The sequence below is a fragment of the Balaenoptera borealis genome (genome assembly GCF_965194805.1).
Source record: "Balaenoptera borealis genome assembly, chromosome: 11".
NCBI lineage: Eukaryota > Metazoa > Chordata > Mammalia > Artiodactyla > Balaenopteridae > Balaenoptera > Balaenoptera borealis.
In genome coordinates this window covers 103,004,744-103,026,529 of record NC_138868.1, presented here as the reverse complement: position 1 = coordinate 103,026,529, position 21,786 = coordinate 103,004,744, and the positions used below count along the sequence as shown (strand labels likewise).

The 21,786-nt window shown below is 35.9% G+C and overlaps 3 protein-coding genes and 1 pseudogene across 4 annotated transcripts in view; all 4 read left to right on the top strand.

Moving 5' to 3' along the window:
• LOC309604861 (olfactory receptor 8B8-like) overlaps window positions 1-20,441 on the top strand; it is a 153,634-nt pseudogene extending 133,193 nt beyond the window's left edge. The window contains exon 2 of the transcript XR_014249655.1: window positions 14,210-20,441. The product of XR_014249655.1 is annotated as an olfactory receptor 8B8-like (transcript). The remainder of the gene's footprint in view (window positions 1-14,209) is intronic.
• TMEM225 (transmembrane protein 225) overlaps window positions 1-21,786 on the top strand; it is a 193,825-nt gene that overhangs the window by 125,916 nt on the left and 46,123 nt on the right. The gene's annotated exons all lie outside the window — the stretch shown is intronic.
• LOC309604850 (olfactory receptor 8B3-like) lies at window positions 897-6,206 on the top strand. The gene is given in 2 exon segments (XM_082339841.1): window positions 897-953; window positions 956-6,206. Coding segments are annotated over 2 exon segments (948 nt in total). The 5' UTR covers window positions 897-916; the 3' UTR covers window positions 1,867-6,206.
• LOC309604853 (olfactory receptor 8C8-like) lies at window positions 6,204-14,216 on the top strand. Its single transcript, XM_082339843.1, is given in 3 exon segments — window positions 6,204-8,681; window positions 8,685-9,057; window positions 9,060-14,216. Coding segments are annotated over 3 exon segments (924 nt in total). The 5' UTR covers window positions 6,204-8,339; the 3' UTR covers window positions 9,269-14,216.

Sequence of the window (21,786 nt, the reverse complement as noted above, 5' to 3'; positions counted from 1 at the left end):
CATGTTTGGTAATTGCAATCATTGTTGCTTTTGTTGTGGTCATCCATTTACAATGCTTGGTGTCAGTTTATTTCTTGTAAAAATAAAATACAGTGTGTGTGAAAAAAAAATATTTTTGTCGAAATATATGTACTGTACAAGTTTACATGTCATAGTAAGTATACAGCTTGATATATATTCACTAACAACAGCTAATTTAATCAGCACCCAAATTAATTTATTTCGCTTTCATGCCATCCTACAAAACCTGGGAAAGCACATCCAACTTCCTTTATTCATTCTATATTCAGCTAGGATGGAATAGAGGAGGAGAATGTGTGGAAACAATGCAGTATATGGTTAAGTATAAAGTTTAGGCCACCAAGGCTCTCCTCCGTACCTGTTATCAATTACTGACTTCATGGAATCTTGTAGTAAAGTACCGGAAAATCCGAGAGACTCTTAGCAACTCCCTTCTAGGAAGCAGAATATGGTTATGGTCTCTGCCCTGTGGGAGTTCTCTCTTTCTTGAAGGTCATCACAGGGGAACTGAGATACCTAGTAGAGTGATGGAAACATGAGTAGGAACTAAAAAGTGACTGGTCAGATGAATAGGATGGAGAGATGGGGATACAACCCCACCACCAAAGCCCATCAACAAGTAGGCTTGTTCCTCAGCTACCCCATCCCTCTGTCTTCTAGTAAAGATAAAGCCGTTGTTTGTTCCATGCAGCTCATGCAACAAAAGACAGTGATTTAAATGTTGAGGGGTGTGTGTTGAAGTACTTACAGACCCTATGAAGCAAAGGAAGACATGATTTCTGCCAGTCTGAGTCTCTTTCTTGTAAAGCTCATATAAAAGAGAGTCTGTAAGGACAGAGCTGGGTTCCCTATTAATGTAGTTTTCTTCTATTCTCACAGATTTCCGAAGTTGAGAATGCTGGCTAGAAATGACTCCTTAGTGACTGAATTTATTCTTCTGGATTAACAGACCATCCAGAGCTCCAGCAGTCCCTCTTTTACCTGTTTCTAACGATCTACATTGTCACCATGGTGGGCAACCTGGGCTCGATCATTCTTATTGGTCTAAATTCTCACCCCCACACCCCCGTGTACTATTTAGTCTTCATCCTAACCTTCATTGATCTCTGTTGCTCCTCTGTTTTCACCCCCCAGATGCTGATGAACTTTGTATTCAGGAAGAATATCATCTCCTATGTTGGGTGCATGACTCAGCTGTTTTTCTTTCTCTTTTTTGTCATCTCTGAGTGCTATATGTTGACCTCAATGGCCTGTGATCGCTATGTGGCCATCTGTACTCCATTGCTGTATAAGGTCACCATGTTCCATAAGGTCTGTTTGGTGCTATCTTTGGCTGCGTATGTGATGGGGTTTACTGGAGCCTCTGCCCACACAGGGTGCATGCTTAGACTAACCTTCTGCAATGTTAATATAATCAACCACTACTTGTGTGACATCCTCCCACTCCTCCAACTCTCTTGTACCAGCACTTATGTCAGTGAGGTGGTAGTTCTCATTGTTGTGGGTATTAATATCACAGTACCCAGTTTCACCATCCTAGTTTCTTACATCTTCATCCTTACTAGCATTCTTCATATCAAATCCGCTCAGGGAAGATCGAAAGCCTTCAGCACCTGTAGCTCCCACATCATTGCTCTTTCTCTTTTTTTTGGTTCAGCAGCATTCATATACCTTAAATATTCTTCTCCTGGATCTATGGACCTGAAAAAAATTTCTTCTGTTTTCTATACTAATGTGGTGCCCATGGTCAATCCTTTGATTTACACTTTGAGAAACAAGGATATCAAAGTTACACTGAGGAAATCCCTGTTTAAAAATCCAGAGGAGAACCATGTTCTAATTTGAATCAGCGATATTGTAAAGAAATTCAACTTTTTATTAATTTTTACTGGTGTCTTTCAAGAAGAGTGTATTTATCACCATGTTGCTTCTACAGATTTTTTTATATGTGGTATAGACTTATCACTTCCCTCATTGCTGATCTTGTCTCATATTTGGCCTCTGTATCTCCTGCACCTCATATCAGTTTACTAAATAACTAACAACATGTTTATAAAAGGAATAAATATGCTGACCTTTTTAAAAATAATTTTTTCTTACTTCCATCTTCTGAGTTATTCCTAATCTGGACAAATATGGTGAATCATAAATCACAGAAAGTTAAAATTATATCTTACTCATCTAAACACAGAAGTGCCAAATACTGTAGAAATATTCTCATTCTTGTCGATACTCTTGCTGGTATAGGGAACAGGATTCAATAAAATGTCTTAATACAAACTAGTATATAGCTTGAAGTATCATCAGATTCTCTGATCTTTTCCTTTTGTTCTATATTTCTTATCAACTTTCTTTTTATATTTTGCCCTTTCTTATTCCCTTTGAGAATGGCAAAATCTATACCATGTACCACCTGTTTTTGAGAGCCTCTATCAGCCCAGTTCATTTAATATTGAACAGAATACATGTAGCTCCACCTCTTATTGCCAAAGATGGTGTTAACAAAGTACCATTAAAGGAATAATACATATGTAACTTAGGATCCTAGCAAGGGGGCTGACTGGTTTATTATAAAACTTGCATTTGTTATTATCTACAATGACATCAAATATTTTAAAAAAGAGCACATAGCTCTTACTGCATAGTTTGTTATTTATCACTTTAAAGGAAAATACTGCACATTAAGTTAGGAGAAATATGTTAGACATTGTTTTACTTATCTAATGGGATTTATCATGAAAAAAGGTGTATATTAATGATAATAAACTATATTTTTTTCAACATTTTTTGTGCTTATTTAAACCTGTATCTCTGTCCATTCAGGCTGCTATAACAAAATACCACAGACTCAATGACTTATAAACAACAGAAATTTATTTCTCACAGTTCTGGAGGTTGGAAGTCCAAGACCAGGGTACCAGCATAAACGGGTGAGGGCACTTTTCTGGGTCGCTGCCTTCTCATTATATGCTCACAAGGTGGAAGGGGCTAGTGATTTCTGTGAGATGTCTTTTATAAGGTACTAATCCCAATTATGAGGATTCCATCTTCATGACTTAAGTACCTCCTAAGGCCCCATCTCCCAATATCATCACCTTTGGGGGGTTTAGTATTTCAACACTTGACCATAACACCTTGTCTCTCCAATAAGATAATGAACAGATATAAAGTAGATGCTGTTTTCTCTAATTTCCCTATTTCTCCAGTGCTTTTCTGTTTGTATATTTAGAATGTCAGATGTATTTGGAGGGCAAGAAGTAAGAATAGTGGTTACCTCTGGGGAGGGGGTGGGTATTGACTGAGAAGGGGAACAAGGGAACCTTTCTAGGAAATGTGTATCTTGAAGTATATTTTACATGGGCATATATATAGGTAAAATTCATTGAGCCATACACTTAAGATTTATGTTTCCTTTATAACAAGTATAGTTGATTTATACTATCATATTAGTTTCATTTGTACAACATAGTGATTCAATATTTTTATAGATTATACTCCATTTAAAGTTATTACAAAATAATGGCTATATTTCACTGCACTGTACAATATATCCTTGCTGATTATTTATTTTATACATAGTAGTTTTTAAGTCTTAGTCCCATACACGTAATCTGCCCCTCCCTCCTTCCCTCTCCCCTTTGGTAACTACTAGTTTGTTTTCTATATCTGTGAGCATGTTTCTGTTTTGCATATACATTCATTTGTATTATTTTTTTAGATTCCATATATAAGTGATATAATACAGTATTTGTTTTTCTCTGTCTGACTTATTTCACTAGGTCCATTCATGTTGCTGCAAATGGCAGAATTTCAATATTTTTATGGCTGAGTAATATTCCATCTTTACCTGTCTATCTATCTATCTATCATATCTTTATCCATTCGTCTGTCAATGGGCCTTTGGGTTGCTTCCATATCTTGGCAATTGTAAATAGTGCTGCTACAAACATTGGGGCATAGGTATCTTTTTAAATTAGTGTTTTTGTTTTTTTCCCAGATATACCTGCAACAGTGGAAATGCTGGATCATATGGTAGATCTATTTTTTAGTTTTTTTGAGGAAACTCCTTACTGTTTTCCATGGTGGCTGCACCAATTTACACTCCCACAAACAGTGTACAAGTGTTCTCTTTTCTCCACATCTTCTCCAACATTTGTTATTTGTAGAGTTTTGATAATAGCCACTCTGACAGCTGTGAGGCACTATCTTGTTGTTTTGATTTGCACTTCCCTGACAGTTAGCGATGTTGAGCATCTTTTCATGTGTCTGTTGGCCATCTATATGCCTCCTTTTGAAAAATGTCTATTCAGGTCTTCTATCCATTTTTAACTTGTGTTGTTTGTGTTTTTTTGATATTGAGTTGTGTGATCTGTTTACATATGTTGGATATTAACCCATTATCAGTCATATTATTTATAAATATTTTCTCTCATTCAATATGTTGTCTTTTCATTTTGTTGATGGTTTCCTTTGCTATGCAAAAGCTTTTAAGTTTAATTAGGTCCTGTTTGTTTCTGTTTGCTTTTATTTCATTTACCATAGGTGACAGATGTAAAAAAATATTCCTACAATTTATGTCAAAGAGTGTGCTGCTTATGTTTTCTTCTAGGAGTTTTATGGTTTCATGTCTTACATTTAGGTCTTTCATCCATTTTCAGTTTATTTTTGTATATGGTCAGGAAATGTTATCATCCCATTGTTTTACAAGTAGCTGTCCAGTTTTCCCAGCATCACTTGTTGAAAAGAATGTCGTTTCTTCACCGTGTATTCTTCACTTCTTTGTTGTAGATTAATTGACAATAAATGTGTGGGGTTTTTTTCTGGGATCTCTATTCTGTTTCATTGATCTGTGTGTCTGGTTTTGTTCAGGCACCACTCTGTTTTGATTACTGTAGCTTTGTAGTATAGTCTGAAGTCTGGTAGGGTAATACATCCAGCTTTGTTCTTTTTTTCTCAAGATTGCTTTGGCAGTTTGGGGTCTTTTTTGGTTCTATGTGAATTTTAGGATTAATTGTTCTAGTTCTGTGAAAAATATCATGGGTATTTTGTTAGGGATTGCATTAAATCTTTAGATTGCTTTGGGTGGTATGGCCATTTTAACAACATTAATTTTTTGAACCCAAGAGCATGGGATATCATTTCATTTCTTTGTATCATATTCAGTTTCCTTTATCAGTGTTTTATATTTTCCAGATTATAGGTCTTTCACCTCTTTGGTTTAGTTTATTCCTATGTATTTTATTCTTTTTGAAACTATTTTAAATGGGATTTATTTTTTACTTTCTTTTTCTGATACTTCATTATTTGTGTATGGAAACTCAACAGATTTCTGTATGTTTATCTTGTATCCCACAACATTGCTGAATTCATTTATTCTAATAGCTTTGGGGTGGAAACTTTAGCGTTTTCTATATAAAGTATCATGTCATCTGCAAATAGTGGCAATTTTACTTCTTCCCTTCGAATTAGGATACCTCTTATTTCCTTTTCTTGTGTGATTGCTGTGGCTAGGACTTCCAATTCTGTGTTAAATAGAAGTTGCAAGACTGGCATCCTTGTATGGTTCTCAGCTTTTCACCATTGAGTATGATGTTAGATGTGGATTCGTCATAAATGGCCTTTATTATGTTGAGATATGTTCCCTCAATACCCACTTTGCTAAGTGTTTTTTATCATGACTGGATGTTGAATTTTGTCCAATGTTTTTTCTGTCTATTGAGATGATTGTGATGTTTATTCTTCCTTTTCTTAATGTGGTTTATCACATTGATTGATTTGTGAATGCTGAACCATCCTTGTGACTGTAGAATAAATCCAACTTGATCATGGTGTATGATCCTTTTTATATATTGTTGGATTTGGTTTGCTAATATTTTGTTGAGGATTTTTGCGTCTATATGTGTCAGAGATATTGGCCTCTACCTTCCCTTTTTTGTAGTGTCTTTGCCTGATTTTGGTATCAGGGTAATGGTGGCCCTGTAGAATGAGTTTGGGAATGTTCTGTCCTCTTCATTTTTTGGAACAGTTTGAGAAGGATAGGTATTATTTCTTCTTCATATTTTTGGTAGAATTCCCCTGTAAAGCTGTTCAGTCATGGGCTTTTTTTTTTTTTTTCCCCCCTGGGAGACATTTAATTGCAAATTCAATTTCACTACTAGTGATTGGTCAGTTCAAATTGCCTGTTTCTTCTTGATTCTGTCTTGGAAGGTCGTATGTTTCTTGAAATTTGTCCATTACTTTTAGGTTGTCCAATTTGTTGGCATATAACTGTTTGTAACATTCTCTTACGATTTTTTTGTATCTCTGTGGTATCAGTTGTTCTTTCTCTTCTTTCTTTTCTTATTTTGTTTATTTGGGTTTTCTATATTTTCTTCCTGGTGAGCTTGGCTAGTGGTTTATCATTTTTTTTTAATCTTTTCAAAAACTAGCTCTTTGTTTCCTTGATCTTTTGTGTTATTTTTTCTATCTCTATTTATTTCCTCTCTGAACTTTATTATTTCCTTCCTTCTCCTGGACTTTGGGCTTTCTTACTTCTTCTTATTCTAATTCTTTTAGGTGGTAGATTAGGTTGTTTACTTGAGATTTTTCTTCTTTCTTGAGGAAGGCTTGTATCACTATAAACTTCCCTCTTAGAACTGCTTTTGCTGCATCCCATAGATTTTGGATTGTGTTGTTTCCATTTTCATTTGTTTCAAAGTATTTTCTGATTTACTCTTTGATTTCTTCATTGACCAATTGCTTTTTTAGTAGCATGTTGTTTAGTCTCCACGTTTGTGTTTTCCCCATTTTTCTTTCTGTAATTGATTTTTAGTTTTATACCATGTGGTTGGAAAAATGCTTGATATAAGTTCTGTCCTCTAAAATTTGTTGAAACTTGTTTTGTGCCCTAGCATGTGATCTATCCTATAATACACAGAACACAACAAAGAATTATCCACTTCAAAATACCATTAGTGCTAAGTTGAGAAATCTTGCTATAATGAATATGGATTAATAGCAATGGGAACACTTCTCAGGCTTCTATTATATGTCAGGCATGTTCCTAATAAACTTTGGGTGACTTAACTAATTTAATCCACAAAACAGCCCTATGAGATAGCTCTTTTGCTAGCCTCATTTTATAGATATACATAGGGATAAGTATATAAAAATATGCAGGGATCAGAGAGGTTATATGATTGTCTACAGTCTTACAATTAAGAAGTTTAACATCCAGATTTAAACTAAGTCTGACTTGAGGGGCCTGTTCTTTTAACCATTTTGCTACAACACGTCTTTACAGAGGTGAAATCCATAAGCATGGACAGTGCTAAAGCTATGATACACTGTTTCACTAATGCAATCCCAGAGGCTCTAGGAAAGTGCTAGTAAAGGCAAGTGATCATGCCCCAGATGTTCCTTTTTTAGAACTGTGCATAGACACCAGGAGATGATGAAGAAAGTACAAAAGGGGCACCCATTTTTCTGCATTGGGGGTTAAGAATTCTCACTGTGAAATTATAAACTGAGTAGAACATTGTGTCTCCAAGGATCTATGATACAGGATGGAAACACAAACTCAGTAATTTCTACCCTCAGTGGGCTCATTTAACTTGAAAGGAAATCATGAGGGAGAGAATAATTTTCTGTGCTTCCAATTTTCCCAGAACTATAGGGCATGGAATAGAATCTCATTTGAATCAACTGATTGTTTTGGAGCTCATATAAGGTTGCTTTCCTCCTTGCAAGTGAAGAAGACCTTCTGGGTAAATTCTCAAATAGAAATTATGGCTTGTTCCCCAGCATACCTCTTTTAGCAAGTCAAAGACTGAGGACCGTGCTGGCAGATATTGCCTCCTTCATTGTCAGAAACTTCGACCCTCTCAGGACTGTAGGGCAGAAGGAGCCTTAAGGTTCAATGGCAGTGAGCCATTTAGGAAAAAGAAGGTGAGGGTTGAATCAACCCCCTCTTTTCTTTTCAGACCCCAAACTACATAAATCAATGGTTGTGGGGAACACTATCTGTTTAATTGCTCTTTTCAGCCCTGATCCTTAACGGACACAGGGGAGAACGGAGAAAATGACATGCAGAGACACTGGGAGTCTACCAGCATGCTTTCTGAACAGAGACAAACAACAGTAGTAAGGGTAGAAAGGAGAAAATGAGGAATCATCAGAAATAATCATAAGTCTTGCTTTTTGGATGTCTTAATGTATGTCTTTATAAAACTGAGATTATAAACCGGCAGATCCAGCTCTCCCTTGGAAAACAAAGAAGAAAAGTCCATTGTTAATGTCAGTTTCTACCCCTGTTCCTGCAGATCAAAATTGTGCAATGAATGGCTATGGAAAATGCCTCCCCTGTGACTGAGTTTATCCTTATGGGATTCATAGACCAACCTGAACTCCAACTGCTCTTGTTTTTCCTGTTTCTGGTGAACTACATGGTCACTGTGGTAGGCAGTTTGTGCTTGATGAATCTAATTTGTCTAAATTCACTCCTTCACACCCCCATGTATTTTTTCCTCTTTAATCTGTCCTTTATTGATCTCTGTTACTCATGTGTCTTTACCCCCAAAATGCTAATGAGATTTATTTCAGAGAAGAAGATCATCTCCTTTACAGGATGCATGTCTCAGCTATTTTTCTTCTGCTTTTTTGTCAACTCTGAGTGCTATGTGTAGACAGCCATGGCCTGTGATTGCTATGTGTCCATCTGTAAGCCATTGCTGTACACAATCACCATGTCCCCTCAGGTCTGTTCTCTGCTGATGTCTGGTTCATATGTGATGGGGTTTGCCAGTGCTGTGGTCCATACAGGGTATATGATCAGGCTGATCTTTTGTGATTCCAACATCATCAACTATTATCTGTGTGACATCTTCCACCTCCTCCAGCTCTCCTGCAGCAGCACCTATGCCAATGAGCTTGTGGTTTCTGTTGTTGTGGGCATAGTTGTCATGGTATCTAGCTTCATTATCTCTGTTTCTTATACCTTGATTCTTTTCAATATCCTTCACATACCATCAGATAAAGGTTGCTCCAAAGCCTTCAGCACCGTGGCTCCCACATAACAGTTGGTCTATTCTATAGATTTGGGCTGCTCATTCATGTCAAGCCATCATTTGCTGGGTCTGTGGGTCAGGGGGAATTTTTCTCAGTGTTTTACGCCAATGTAGTACCCATGTTGAACCCTCCCATTTATAGCCTCAGGAACAAGGATGTCAAAATTGCTCTGAAGAAAACCCTGAAGAGAATTACAAACTGAGCTGAACCATTTATACCTCCACTTTTGTGTCTTTTCCTTCTCTTCCTGCTCCACTTTATCTTCTTCCTACTATTCTTTTTTTTTTTTTTTTCTTCATTTGTCTTTCTAAATTCTTCTTGGCAGGATTTCTTCTCTAATTTCTTTTCTTTTCTTGCCGCATGATGTAACCCCATGGGCCTATTCTTGGACTAGAGGGTCATTCTCAGCCCTAAGTAACCCTATACCAGTTGGAGACAATGGGCCAATAACCTTTCCCATCTAAAGATAACACTACTTACTTCTTTTCTTGTGTCATTCCCATACAAGGTAAGCCATGGAGGGGTATGCTGTCTAACCAATTTTTTTCTTTCTTGGTTTCATTACACAGCATCCTTTCCTGTTTCAATGATTTATTACTTACAATTTCATAAAACAGAGAAGGAATGACAAAAATTGTGGGTATGGTAAACTTGTAAATATTTCCAGAATTTTTCAGAGTTCTTTTATTAATGACTCTTATTCTAGATTTTCAGTATGCATATATATAGCAATTGAATACTTTGTTGAACTAAGGTTCTTTATTCTTGAGAATGCTTGGGAATGTATCAGCTACACTATTCTGCTCGCCTTTCACAATCCACACCAATAACAAATGCCTCTGTTTATGGTATTGGTCAACTGATATTTTGTCAGAAATGGAATTGAAATTGTTATTAACTTGTCTACATATCTGTGGATTGTGACTGTGATTAAAAATTAACCAATAGTATTTTTGTCTACAGAATAAATTGTCACATGTAATGTCAGGATTCTTTGTCTAACCGCAAAACAGGGGTTCCCCTTTGCAAAGGAAGATTTATTTCCTGCTTTCAAAACACAAACAAAAATATATGGCAAAAGCTTGTCCTACTGGGATTTACTCTTTCAACATGGTAATTTGACTCCTCCCTTTTGTCTCTCAGAAGGAAAATCTGTACTCCATAATATGTGCCACATTTTACAAATCCTATTAAAAGATAAGTCTCCTCATCCTGTTTTATAGACAAGGAAATAGTTATGTGACTTGATCAAGATCGCACAGCTAATGATGCAGAGCCCAGTTTTTGAATCCACTGTTCATCTCACAAAGAAATGGAATGAAAGAAAGAATTGTGAAGGGACAGAGAGAGCTCCTGGAGCGTTGTTTCTGAATGAGCTTGAAAGTGGGAGTTTTCCTCAGCCATGATCACTGTGGCAGAGGGATATTCTACAAGGCTCTGGTACCTAACTAGAAAAATGTACCTGCTTTTGTGCCAATACCATACTGTCTTGATTACTGTAGCTTTGTAGTATAGTCTGAAGTCAGGGAGCCTGATTCCTCCAGCTCCGTTTTTCTTTCTCAAGATTGCTTTGGCTATTAGGGGTCTTTTGTGTTTCCATACAAATTGTGAAATTTTTTGTTCTAGTTCTGTGAAAAATGCCAGTGGTAGTTTGATAGGGATTGCATTGAATCTGTAGATTGCTTTGGGTTGTATAGTCATTCTCACAATGTTGATTCTTCAAATCCAACAACATGGTATACCTCTCCACCTATTTATATCATCTTTGATTTCTTTCATCAGTGTCTTATAATTTTCTGCATACAGGTGTTTTGTCTCCTTAAGTAGGTTTATTCCTAGATATTTTATTCTTTTTGTTGCAGTGGTAAATAGGAGTGTTTTCTTAATTTCACTTTCAGATTTTTCATCATTAGTGTATAGGAATGCAAGAGATTTCTGTGCATTAATTTTGTATCCTGCAACTTTACCATATTCATTGATTAGCTCTAGAAGTTTTCTGGTAGCATCTTTAGGGTTCTCTATGTATAGTATCATGTCATCTGCAAACAGTGACCGCTTTACTTCTTCTTCTCCGATTTGGATTCCTTTTATTTCTTTTTCTTCTCTGATTGCTGTGGCTAAAACTTCCAAAACTATGTTGAATAATAGTGGTGACAGTGGGCAACCTTGTCTTGTTCATGATCTTAGTGGAAATGGTTTCAGTTTTTCACCATTGAGGACGATGTTGGCTGTGGGTGTGTCATATATGGCCTTTATTATGTTGAGGAAAGTTCCCTCTATGCCCACTTTCTGGAGGGTTTTTATCATAAATGGGTGTTGAATTTTGTCAAAAGCTTTCTCTGCATCTATTGAGATGATCATATGGTTTTTCTCCTTCAATTTGTTAATATGGTGTATCACATTGATTGATTTGCGTATATTGAAGAATCCTTGCATTCCTGGGATAAACCCCACTTGATCATGGTGTATGATCCTTTTAATGTGCTGTTGGATTCTGTTTGCTAGTATTTTGTTGAGGATTTTTGCATCTATGTTCATCAGTGATATGGGCCTGTAGCTTTTTCTTTGTGACATCTTTGTCTGGTTTTGGTATCAGGGTGATGGTGGCTTCATAGAATGAGTTTGGGAGTGTTCCTCATTCTGCTATATTTTGGAAGAGTTTGAGAAGGATAGATGTTAGCTCCTCTCTAAATGTTTGATAGAATTCAGCTGTGAAGCCGTCTGGTCCTGGGCTTTTGTTTGTTGGAAGATTTTTAATCACAGTTTCAATTTCATTGCTTGTGATTTGTCTGTTCATATTTTCTATTTCTTCCTGGTTCAGTCTCGGAAGGTTGTGCATTTCTAAGAACTTGTCCATTTCTTCCAGGTTGTCCATTTTATTGGCATATAGTTGCTTGTAGTAATCTCTCATGATCCTTTGTATTCCTGCAGTGTCAGTTGTTACTTCTCCTTTTTCATTTCTAATTCTATTGATTTTTCTCCCTTTTTTTTCTTGATGAGTCTGGCTAATGGTTTATCAATTTTGTTTATCTTCTCAAAGAACCAGCTTTTAGTTTTATTGATCTTTGCTATCGTTTCCTTCATTTCTTTTTCATTTATTTCTGATCTGATCTTTATGATTTCTTTCCTCCGGCTAACTTTGGGGTTTTTTTTGTTCTTCTTTCTCTAATTGCTTTAGGTGTAAGGTTAAGTGTGTATTTGAGATATTTCTTGTTTCTTAAGGTAGGACTGTATTGCTATAAAATTCCCTCTTAGAACTGCTTTTGCTGCATCCCATAGGTTTTGGGTCATTGTGTTTTCACTGTCATTTGTTTCTAGGTATTTTTTGATTTCCTCTTTGATTTCCTCAGTGATCTCTTGGTTATTAAGTAGTGTATTGTTTAGCCTCCATGTGTTTGTATTTTTTACAGATTTTTTCCTGTAATTGATATGTAGTCCATAGTGTTGTGGTCAGAAAAGATACTTGAAACGATTTCAATTTTCTTAAATTTACCAAGGCTTGATTTGTAACCCAAGATATGATCTATCGTGGAGAATGTTCCATGAGCACTTGAGAAGAATGTGTATTCTGTTGTTTTTGGATGGAATGTCCTATAAATATTAATTAAGTCCATCTTGTTTAATGTATCATTTAAAGCTTGTGTTTCCTTATTTATTTTCATTTTGGATGATCTGTCCATTGGTGAAAGTGGGGTGTTAAAGTCCCCTACTATGATTGTGTTTCTGTCGATTTCCCCTTTTGTGGCTGTTAGTATTTGCCTTATGGATTGAGGTGCTCCTATGTTGGGTGCCTATATATTTACAATTGTTATATATTCTTTTTGGATTGATCCCTTGATCATTAGGTAGTATCGTTCTTTGTCTCTTGTAATAGTCTTTGTTGTAAAGTCTATTTTGTCTGATATGAGTATTGCTATGCCAGCTTTCTTTTGATTTCCATTTGCATGGAATATCTTTTTCCATTCCCTCACTTTCAGTCTGTATGTGTCCCTAGGTCTTAAGTGGATCTCTTGTAGACAGCATATATACGGGTCTTGTTTTTGTATCCATTCAGCCAGTCTATGTCTTTTGGTTGGAGCATTTATTAATCCAGTTACATTTATGGTAATTATCGATATGTATGTTCCTTTTACCATTTTCTTAATTGTTTTGGGTTTGTTATTGTAGGTCTTTTCCTTCTCTTGTGTTTCCTGCCTAGAGAACTTCCTTTAGCATTTGTTGTAAAGCTGGTTTGGTGGTGCTGAATTCTCTTAGCTTTTGCTTGTCTGTAAAGGTGTTTTTTAAAATTTATTTTATTTATTTATTTTTATACAGCAGGTTCTTATTAGTCATCAATTTTATACACATCAGTGTATACATGTCAATCCCAATCGCCCAATTCATCACACCACCACCCCCACCACCCCGCCACTTTCCCCACTTGGTGTCCGTAAGTTTGTTCTCTACATCTGTGTCTCTATTTCTGCCCTGCAAACCAGTTCATCTGTACCATTTTTCTAGGTTCCACATATATGCGTTAATATACGATATTTGTTTTTCTCTTTCTGACTTACTTCACTCTGTATGACAGTCTCTAGATCCATCCACGTCTCAACAAATGACCCAATTTCATTCCTTTTTATGGCTAATATTCCATTGTATATATGTACCACATCGTCTTTATACATTCGTCTGTCAATGGGCATTTAGGTTGCTTCCATGACCTGTCTATTGTAAATAGTGCTGCAGTGAACATTGGGGTGCATGTGGCTTTTTGAATTATGGTTTTTTCTGGGTATATGCCCAGGAGTGGGATTGCTGGATCATATGGTAATTCTATTTTTAGTTTTTTAAGGAACCTCCATACTGTTCTCCATAGTGGCTCTATCAATTTACATTCCCACCAACAGTGCAAGAGGGTTCCCTTTTCTCCACACCCTCTCCAGCATTTGTTGTTTGTAGATTTTCTGATGCTGCCCATTCTAACTGGTGTGAGGTGATACCTCATTGTAGTTTTGATTTGCATTTCTCTAATTAGTGATGTTGAGAAGATTTCCATGTGCTTCTTGGCCATCTGTATGTCTTCTTTAGAGAAATGTCTATTTAGGTCTTCTGCCCGTTTTTAGATTGGGCTGTTTGTTTTTTTAATATTGAGCTGCATGAGCTGTTTATATATTTTGGAGATTAATCCTTTGTCTGTTGATTCATTTGCAAATATTTTCTCCCATTCTGAGGGTTGTCTTTTCGTCTTGTTTATGGTTTCCTTTGCTGTGCAAAAGCTTTTAAGTGTCCCTGACAGATGAATGGATAAAGAAGATGTGGCACATATATAGAATGGAATATTACTCAGCCAAAAAAAGAAATGAAACTGAGTTATTTGTAGTGAGGTGGATGGACCTAGAGTCTGTCATACAGAGTGGAGTAAGTCAGAAAGAGAAAAACAAATACTGTATGCCTACACATATATATGGAATCTAAAAATAAAAAATGGTTCTGAAGAACTTAGGGGCAGGACAGTAATAAAGACGCAGATGTAGAGAATGGACTTGAGGACACGGGGAGGGGGAAGGGTAAGCTGGGACGAAGTGAGAGAGTGGCATGGACATATATACACTACCAAATGTAAAATAGATAGCTAGTGGGAAGCAGCCGCATAGCACAGGAAGATCAGTTCGGTGCTTTGTGACCACCTAGAGGCATGGGATCAGGAGGGTGGAGGGAGACACAAGGCAGGGGGATATGGGGATATATGTATACATATAGCTGGTTCACTTTGTTATACAGCAGACAGTAACACAACATTGTAAAGCAATTATACTCCATAAGATGTTTTAAAAAAAGTCACAAGACATGTCAAATGGAAAGGTAAAGAACATTCTGAAGACATCAAGCAAACATGAGAACCCAACTCAGATATGATAGGAATACTGGAATTATCAGAGAGGAAATTTTAAATAATTAAGAATATTTACTCAGGCACAGCGGTTTTTTTTTTCTGCTTTGTTTTTTAAAAAAATCTGTTTAATAAAGGTCTGAAACAGAGTATTTATTGAGGTCTCTTTATGCTAAGGTCTCTGACTATGAACACAGAAAACTCTGATTGACTTTGAAATCCATATTATGCGTTGTGGCATTCTTCTAATTGAGTTTCACTAACAGGAGTCATAGAAACAATGATCAGTGAAGGTGAGTCAGGATAGTTCTTACAGATGTCAACTGACAGCTTGATGGTTTCCAGGCATTCTTTTTCTTGAACAGTATAAGTTGATATCTAGAGAATAATGCTGATCCATGATTTTCTGTTAACTCTTAGGTGGGCTTAAGAGTTTCACACATGAGGTATTAAAAGCTGTATTCTTCACAAATAATAGATCAACAAGAAAGGGTAGATGCTTGCAATAGGAAGTGTACAGCCCACAGGAGCCTTCCAAAGCCTGGTGAACCAGCCTAGGCAGGAGCATAGCCAAGCCAACCACCCCCTTGTTCAAAACTTTGCAGAATGATCCCAAGAATAAGGGGAAAAAATCCAGAGTCTCAGTCTGGCTCTGTCTTCTTTATTTATTATATTCTTTATTGTATATGCTATGGACATAGAAGAATGAACTTATTAGCTCCAAGGCTCTTTCTGTTTATTTCAAGCTTTAGGAAAATTGGAATCTGCAGAAGAAGGGATTATATTATACATTTAAGGACTATAACACATGGTCTAGGTGACTAACAAAGAGTATCAATGTCTTTTTTGGAAAACTTGGAAAGGTTATAGTTAATGATTTCATTTTCATTTCTGCCTAGAGACAACAGGCTGACTGATGGCTTCTTCTTGGTTTTGTGCTTCCAGGATTTTTTTTCACCTTCCATCATCCCTGCTCTGTGGTCTTTACCACAACAGTCTGAACTCTGTTATTTCCTGTGACTGAAAATGAACTCTTCCTGGAAATCCACGATTCATCTGCAAGGCCTGTGCTTCAAAGAGCTCACTGCAGGGCTTTGCCTCGGCTTCTCAGGAGACTAGGAACTGTGAGATTTATTATAAAGTTGTATAGTCTACTTGAATTCTTAGAGGATGCTAAAACAGTTAATCATTGAGGAAAATTAAATCTGGAATGTATTAGTCATAGACTCACAGGCTTTAATCCTCTCAGGGTATGAGTTCAAATCAGGAAAGGAGTATTTAAACTGAGTCTAAATTATTCTCAGTTCCTATCATTATGCAACAATGATGTCTTTATTTTGACTCCTTTTCTGTTCTTGAAGGATGATTTACATTCAGTTCCATTGTAGCCATCTAATTTCTACACCTAGAACAAACCTTAGAATATCCCTTCATAGTGATATAGATCACTATCTATAGATCACTTTCTTGCTCCTGGACCCACTCACTTCCTTGTTATGGGTAGAAAGCAGACTTTTTCATTCTCTGTTATTCTGTTTTAGTTGGGTGTTTGCCCAGCTGGAGTAGCCAAGAGTTTGCATTTCATGTTAACATCAGGCCACAGGCTGACCTCTACCATCCTGTACATACTGAGTCATTATGTTCAGGAATAGGTCTGTCTGTGACAGGAAGGAATAAATTATTCCTGACTTGACATAAATACTACATACTCCCAGGCTCTGAGTTAGTTCTGCTTCTTCAAAGGCTGTATGTGGTGATGGGCTGCTCAGTCACTGTTTCCCCTCATTTGTATAGAACTTTGCCATTTATAGAAACACATTCTCATGTATTATCTAATTTTAGTGAATCCCTGTGAAGATTTGGTATGAATTGTGAGTCCGGTTTTAAACATGAAAAAGATAAAATTCAGTAAATATTAGCAATCTTTTTTCCACAGTTGGGCTTAGAGTTACCTTTTGTGAAAGGTTTTTTAAAAATTGTTATTATAATTTCTTTAATAAATGTTCAGGTTGCCTTTTGCTTCATGGGTAAATTTTGGTAATTCATAAAGTTGGTCTTTTTCCATACAAGTTGTCACAAGTCTAGGCTTGCCTTCTGTGGGTTATGTTTCTAATGTCAGTTCAGTTCTGGAAGCATCTGCTGTGCTATTTGGGTCTGTTCTGCATGTGGGCCGCCTCATGAAGTCTGGAACCTGGGCAGTGTACCCCACAGTTCAGCTGCTTATGGTCAGATCCCTGCTTGTACAGCCTAGGGATAAGCCCAGAGATTTCACATACAAACTTTACTGGATTGCCTTCTTTTAGTTATCTACCCTCTTAGAAAACTACACTTTTAGGTCCACCTACTCATTTTCCAGTTAGAAAGCTGGGAATTTAGTTTTCCTACTTTGCTGTAGTTTTCAGTGATGGTGTCTGCCCTCAGGGACAAGCAGAAGAAAGACAGGATAGGGAAAAATGCAATCGAATCACTCCTACCTATTCGAAATTACAATTCCCCTTCCTCAGAGTTTTATGCACTTGCCTGTCTGCCACTGCCCTGACTGTCACTGCCACCATTGCTGCTGCCTCAACATCTCCTGAGGACAGGGGAGTAGGAGAGAATGAAAACACACACACACACACACACACACACACACACACACACACACACACCAGAAAAGTCCAGGGACTTCCCACCCTCTCTGACCCCTGGGGCCCCCTTTCTCACTCCTCAGATCAGAAGGTGCATCTCTAAGAGATCTTTCTGTCTGCAAATGGTGTGATTTGGGGTTTTAATCTGCCTTTGAATCCAGACTGAAGGACACTGAGAGGAAAAAAACAAAACAGGAAATTCACTGCTTTGGGTCCCAGTTTCTCTCCCCAAACTCCCTGCTACTATTTACTTTTCAGAGTCCTCAGTTACCAACTCCATGCATTCATTTTGAGAAATCAGATGGAGTGTGCTTGCCCATCTGAACCAGAATAAGAATCTTCTAACAGTGATTTTGATGAGCAGAAGTATTTAGCTTTCTATTTTGTTTTTTCCAATAAATTCAACAATTTAGCAAAATTTATACATTTAAAAAATTTCTTTGGGATTGACATGTACACACTGCTATATTTAAAATGGATAACCAACAAGGACCTACTGTATAGCACAGGGAACTCAGCTTCATACTATGTTAACAACCTAAATGGGAAAAGAATTTGAAAAAGAATAGATACATGCATATGTATAACTGAATCACTACTGTACACGTGAAACTAACAGTATTGTTAATCAACTATACTCCAATATAAAATAAGTTAAAAATTAAAAAATTTATTTAAAAGCACAACTTTTAAAAACTGACACAAAATGAAATAGCAAATCCCATTAGTCCACTGGTCATTAAATGCATTGAATTTAAAATATTTTTAAAAACCTGCAGCAAAGGAAGGTCAGGGCACAAAAAGTTTCATAAAACTTCTAAGAAATAATGTAAATATAAACACCATTTTACAAAATAGAACAGGAGAGAATACATACCAAATTATTTTATGAAGTAAAAGTATAACCCTGATTCCAAAACCTGACAAAGAAATTACAAGAAACAAAAATTAAGAAGCTTAAGTCGTTAAAAGTACATTAGCAAGTAGAATGCCATAATATACAAAAGGATAATACAATGTGACAAAGTGGGATTTATCCACGAATGTTAGTTTGATTTAACACTTGAAAATGATTCAAGAGGTTAAGAGAATAAGGAGAAAAAAAATGTCATCTGTATAGATTCAGGAATATAACATAATACTTAGTGAAATATTGAAGAATGTTCCCCTAAAATTGGGAAGGCTGTTGTTTTCTTTGGTAATTTTATTCAAAATTGCACCAGAGGTCCTAGTCAGTTCAATAAGGCAATAAAAAGGGGAAGAGGGCATAAAGTTGGAGAGAAATAAACATATATTTATTTGCTGATGACATGATTTACTGATTAGAAAGTCCTAAGGTATCCGCAAAGCAAATATGACACCTAATACATACATTTAGAAAAGGCACAGGACATAATGTCATTATACAAGGATCAAATCTGTGTCTATATAACAGCATAAAACAATTAGAAAATGTTAAAATAAATTATATTTATAATAGCATCAAAACACATCAAGTACTTCAAAATAAATTTAAGAAAATAAATGCAAGATCTCAATGATAACAACTATTTAAAAACATTGGGAATAATTAAAGACAACATAAATAAGTACAGGGATATTCCATGCCTGTGAATTTGAAGGTTCAGTAAGTTAGGATGCTTAATTCTGCAAATTCACCTATATCTTCTAAGCCAAAATAATTATCCTAGCAAACATTTCTTTTTTAAAAAAACAGAATTTGATGAGCTGATTTTGAAATATGGTATTATAAAGGACCTAGAGCAGACTAAACAATGTTGAAAAACAGACCGCTCGACTCAGATTCTCTACAAAGCCACCATAATCAGTGTAATGTGAAATTGATGTGAGGATAGACAACTCGATCAAAGAAATAGAAGATAAAGTCCAAAACATAAGAGACTTCCTTAATGACCTGGTAAGCTAAATGTAGTGTTTTGCCCTTTTTAATCTTACATTATTTTGTAATCCTTTTCTCATGCTGCTACAGAATTTTAATAGTTGATAATTTTGAGAGCCATATAATATTATACTAAGTTACTATGCTAGAATTCACCTAACATGTTATCTGTGACTGGACATTTAAGCTGTTTCCTTTTCTTGTTGCCATTTGAGGTGAACTAGCACTATATAGTATTTTCCTTTGGAAATCATCATTTTGGTATGATGATTTCTCAAGATTCTACTTACTGGACCAAAGTACAGTGACCCTAGGACAGAGGTTAGGGGTGCCAACCCCCAAGCAGTTGAAAATCCAGGTATGATTTTACAGTCAGTCTTCAATGTTCTTCATGCCACATCATCTGATTCAATCAGCCTCGGGGCATGTAGTACCTTAGTATGTGTTTATTGAAGAAAAACCACATATAAGTGGACATGGGCAGTTCAAACCTGTGTTTTTCAAGAGTCAACTGCATATGAACACATTAATCTTGATTTGTATTATAAAATTGTTTTTCTAAAGGATGCACCAATATGTTTTATCCCATGAATGAATCTTGCTGTTTTATTTATTCCTCTGTGCTACTGCTAATCCTGCTGTCTTTATCTCTTCACTATTTGATTTGTGGAGCTAATTCTTATTCTCTGCTTAACATTTAATTTAAGGTTTCTTTCCTCATTGGAAGATTTTCCTGATATATCCCCCATTTTGAAATGAATATCCCTCTTCAATGCTCTCTTCAAATCCTGCATATTTGTGTATCATTGCAATAACCTTCTTCAGGGCAGTATCAATGTCTTATCTGACTTGTAAGCCTAGCTCCTGTCACTATGCAAAATATAGAATTGATACTCAAAAAACACTTGTTTAATGAATAGATGAATCAATAAAGATTACCTGTAGATGAATCAATAAAGGTTACTTACCAGAAGCCACCGAGTTCTGTAGCTTGTTAATATGTAGTTTAATTCTTTAATATTATTTTTTTAATTGAATAGATGTAAACGGTATCGTAGTGTCACACTGCTATATTAAAAAAAATTAATAGGTTAACCATCTGTGTTTATTAGTTTTTTTCCTCTTGTGTGAACTATATTTCATTGTATGTTTGAAATTATCATATTTGTATGCTGTTTTTCTACTCAGTTTTACCCTATGTATAATTTTTTATTTAACCATGTTAAAATTTTGAAATATACTAAATTATGCCAACATCTGTACTATTTAATAATGTGTGGGCAATTCACCTACCTTCAATTGCTGAATTCCTTCTGTGAACCCAGCATACATGAAATATTACATAGAAATCAGAAATATAGCCCTGCCTCCCAAGGAGCTTAGAGAACACAGTATAATGTAACCTGTGTAACATTAACATATTTATAATCTAAAATTAGAGCACAAAGGAAACATAATCTATGTCTTCTTGTGGGAATCAGATCAGACTTTTTGCCGAGGAATTTTGACAGATGAAATAGGACTGAATTGCATTTCAGAGACTTGGAACAGCATCTCCAAAGGCACCAAATTTTGATATCGCTTCTTTGGAGAAATGACAAATAGCTTGGTAATTCTAAACTGACAGGGAAATTAGATGGACACTGAGGCTGGACATTTAGATACAGCCAGATTATACAAATTATTATATACATATTTAAAAGTTTATTTTATTCTAAAGTTAATGAGTAGACACAAAAGGCTTGAGAGCATGGGAGTAATATCATCAGATGTACTTTGGACTTGAGAATTCCCTGAGCAGACAAAACTATTTAATCCATGTAAGTAAAACTAATTCTAGCTTATTTCATGAATTCCCTGAGCAGACAAAACTATTTAATCCATGTAAGTAAAACTAATTCTAGCTTATTTCATGAACATAAGACTTAATTTAGGCTATTTCTTATATATGCCTCTGATAATCATAAAAGAAGCTTAAGTCATCTTCCTAAAAATGGTGTGAAATAATCACTATTAACCTATCCCCTCCCATCTGGAAACTCCCACTGTAATAACCAATCATTGTGAAGATTACATAGCTTCCTGATTTTCACTTTATTAGCCATTCTGTAACTTCATGCCCCTGAGTTTCACATCAGTCTTTACATCTGAAAGTTCCCAGTTTGTGAGCAGTTCTTATATACAACAATAAACTCTTACTAAATATTATGTATTGATTAGGTGGGTTTAATTTGCTCTTTCTGGATTTCTGACAACATAAACAGGAAAAACTGATTTTTAAAAAATATTTAATTTTATTCAGCAGTCATTTAAAGAAA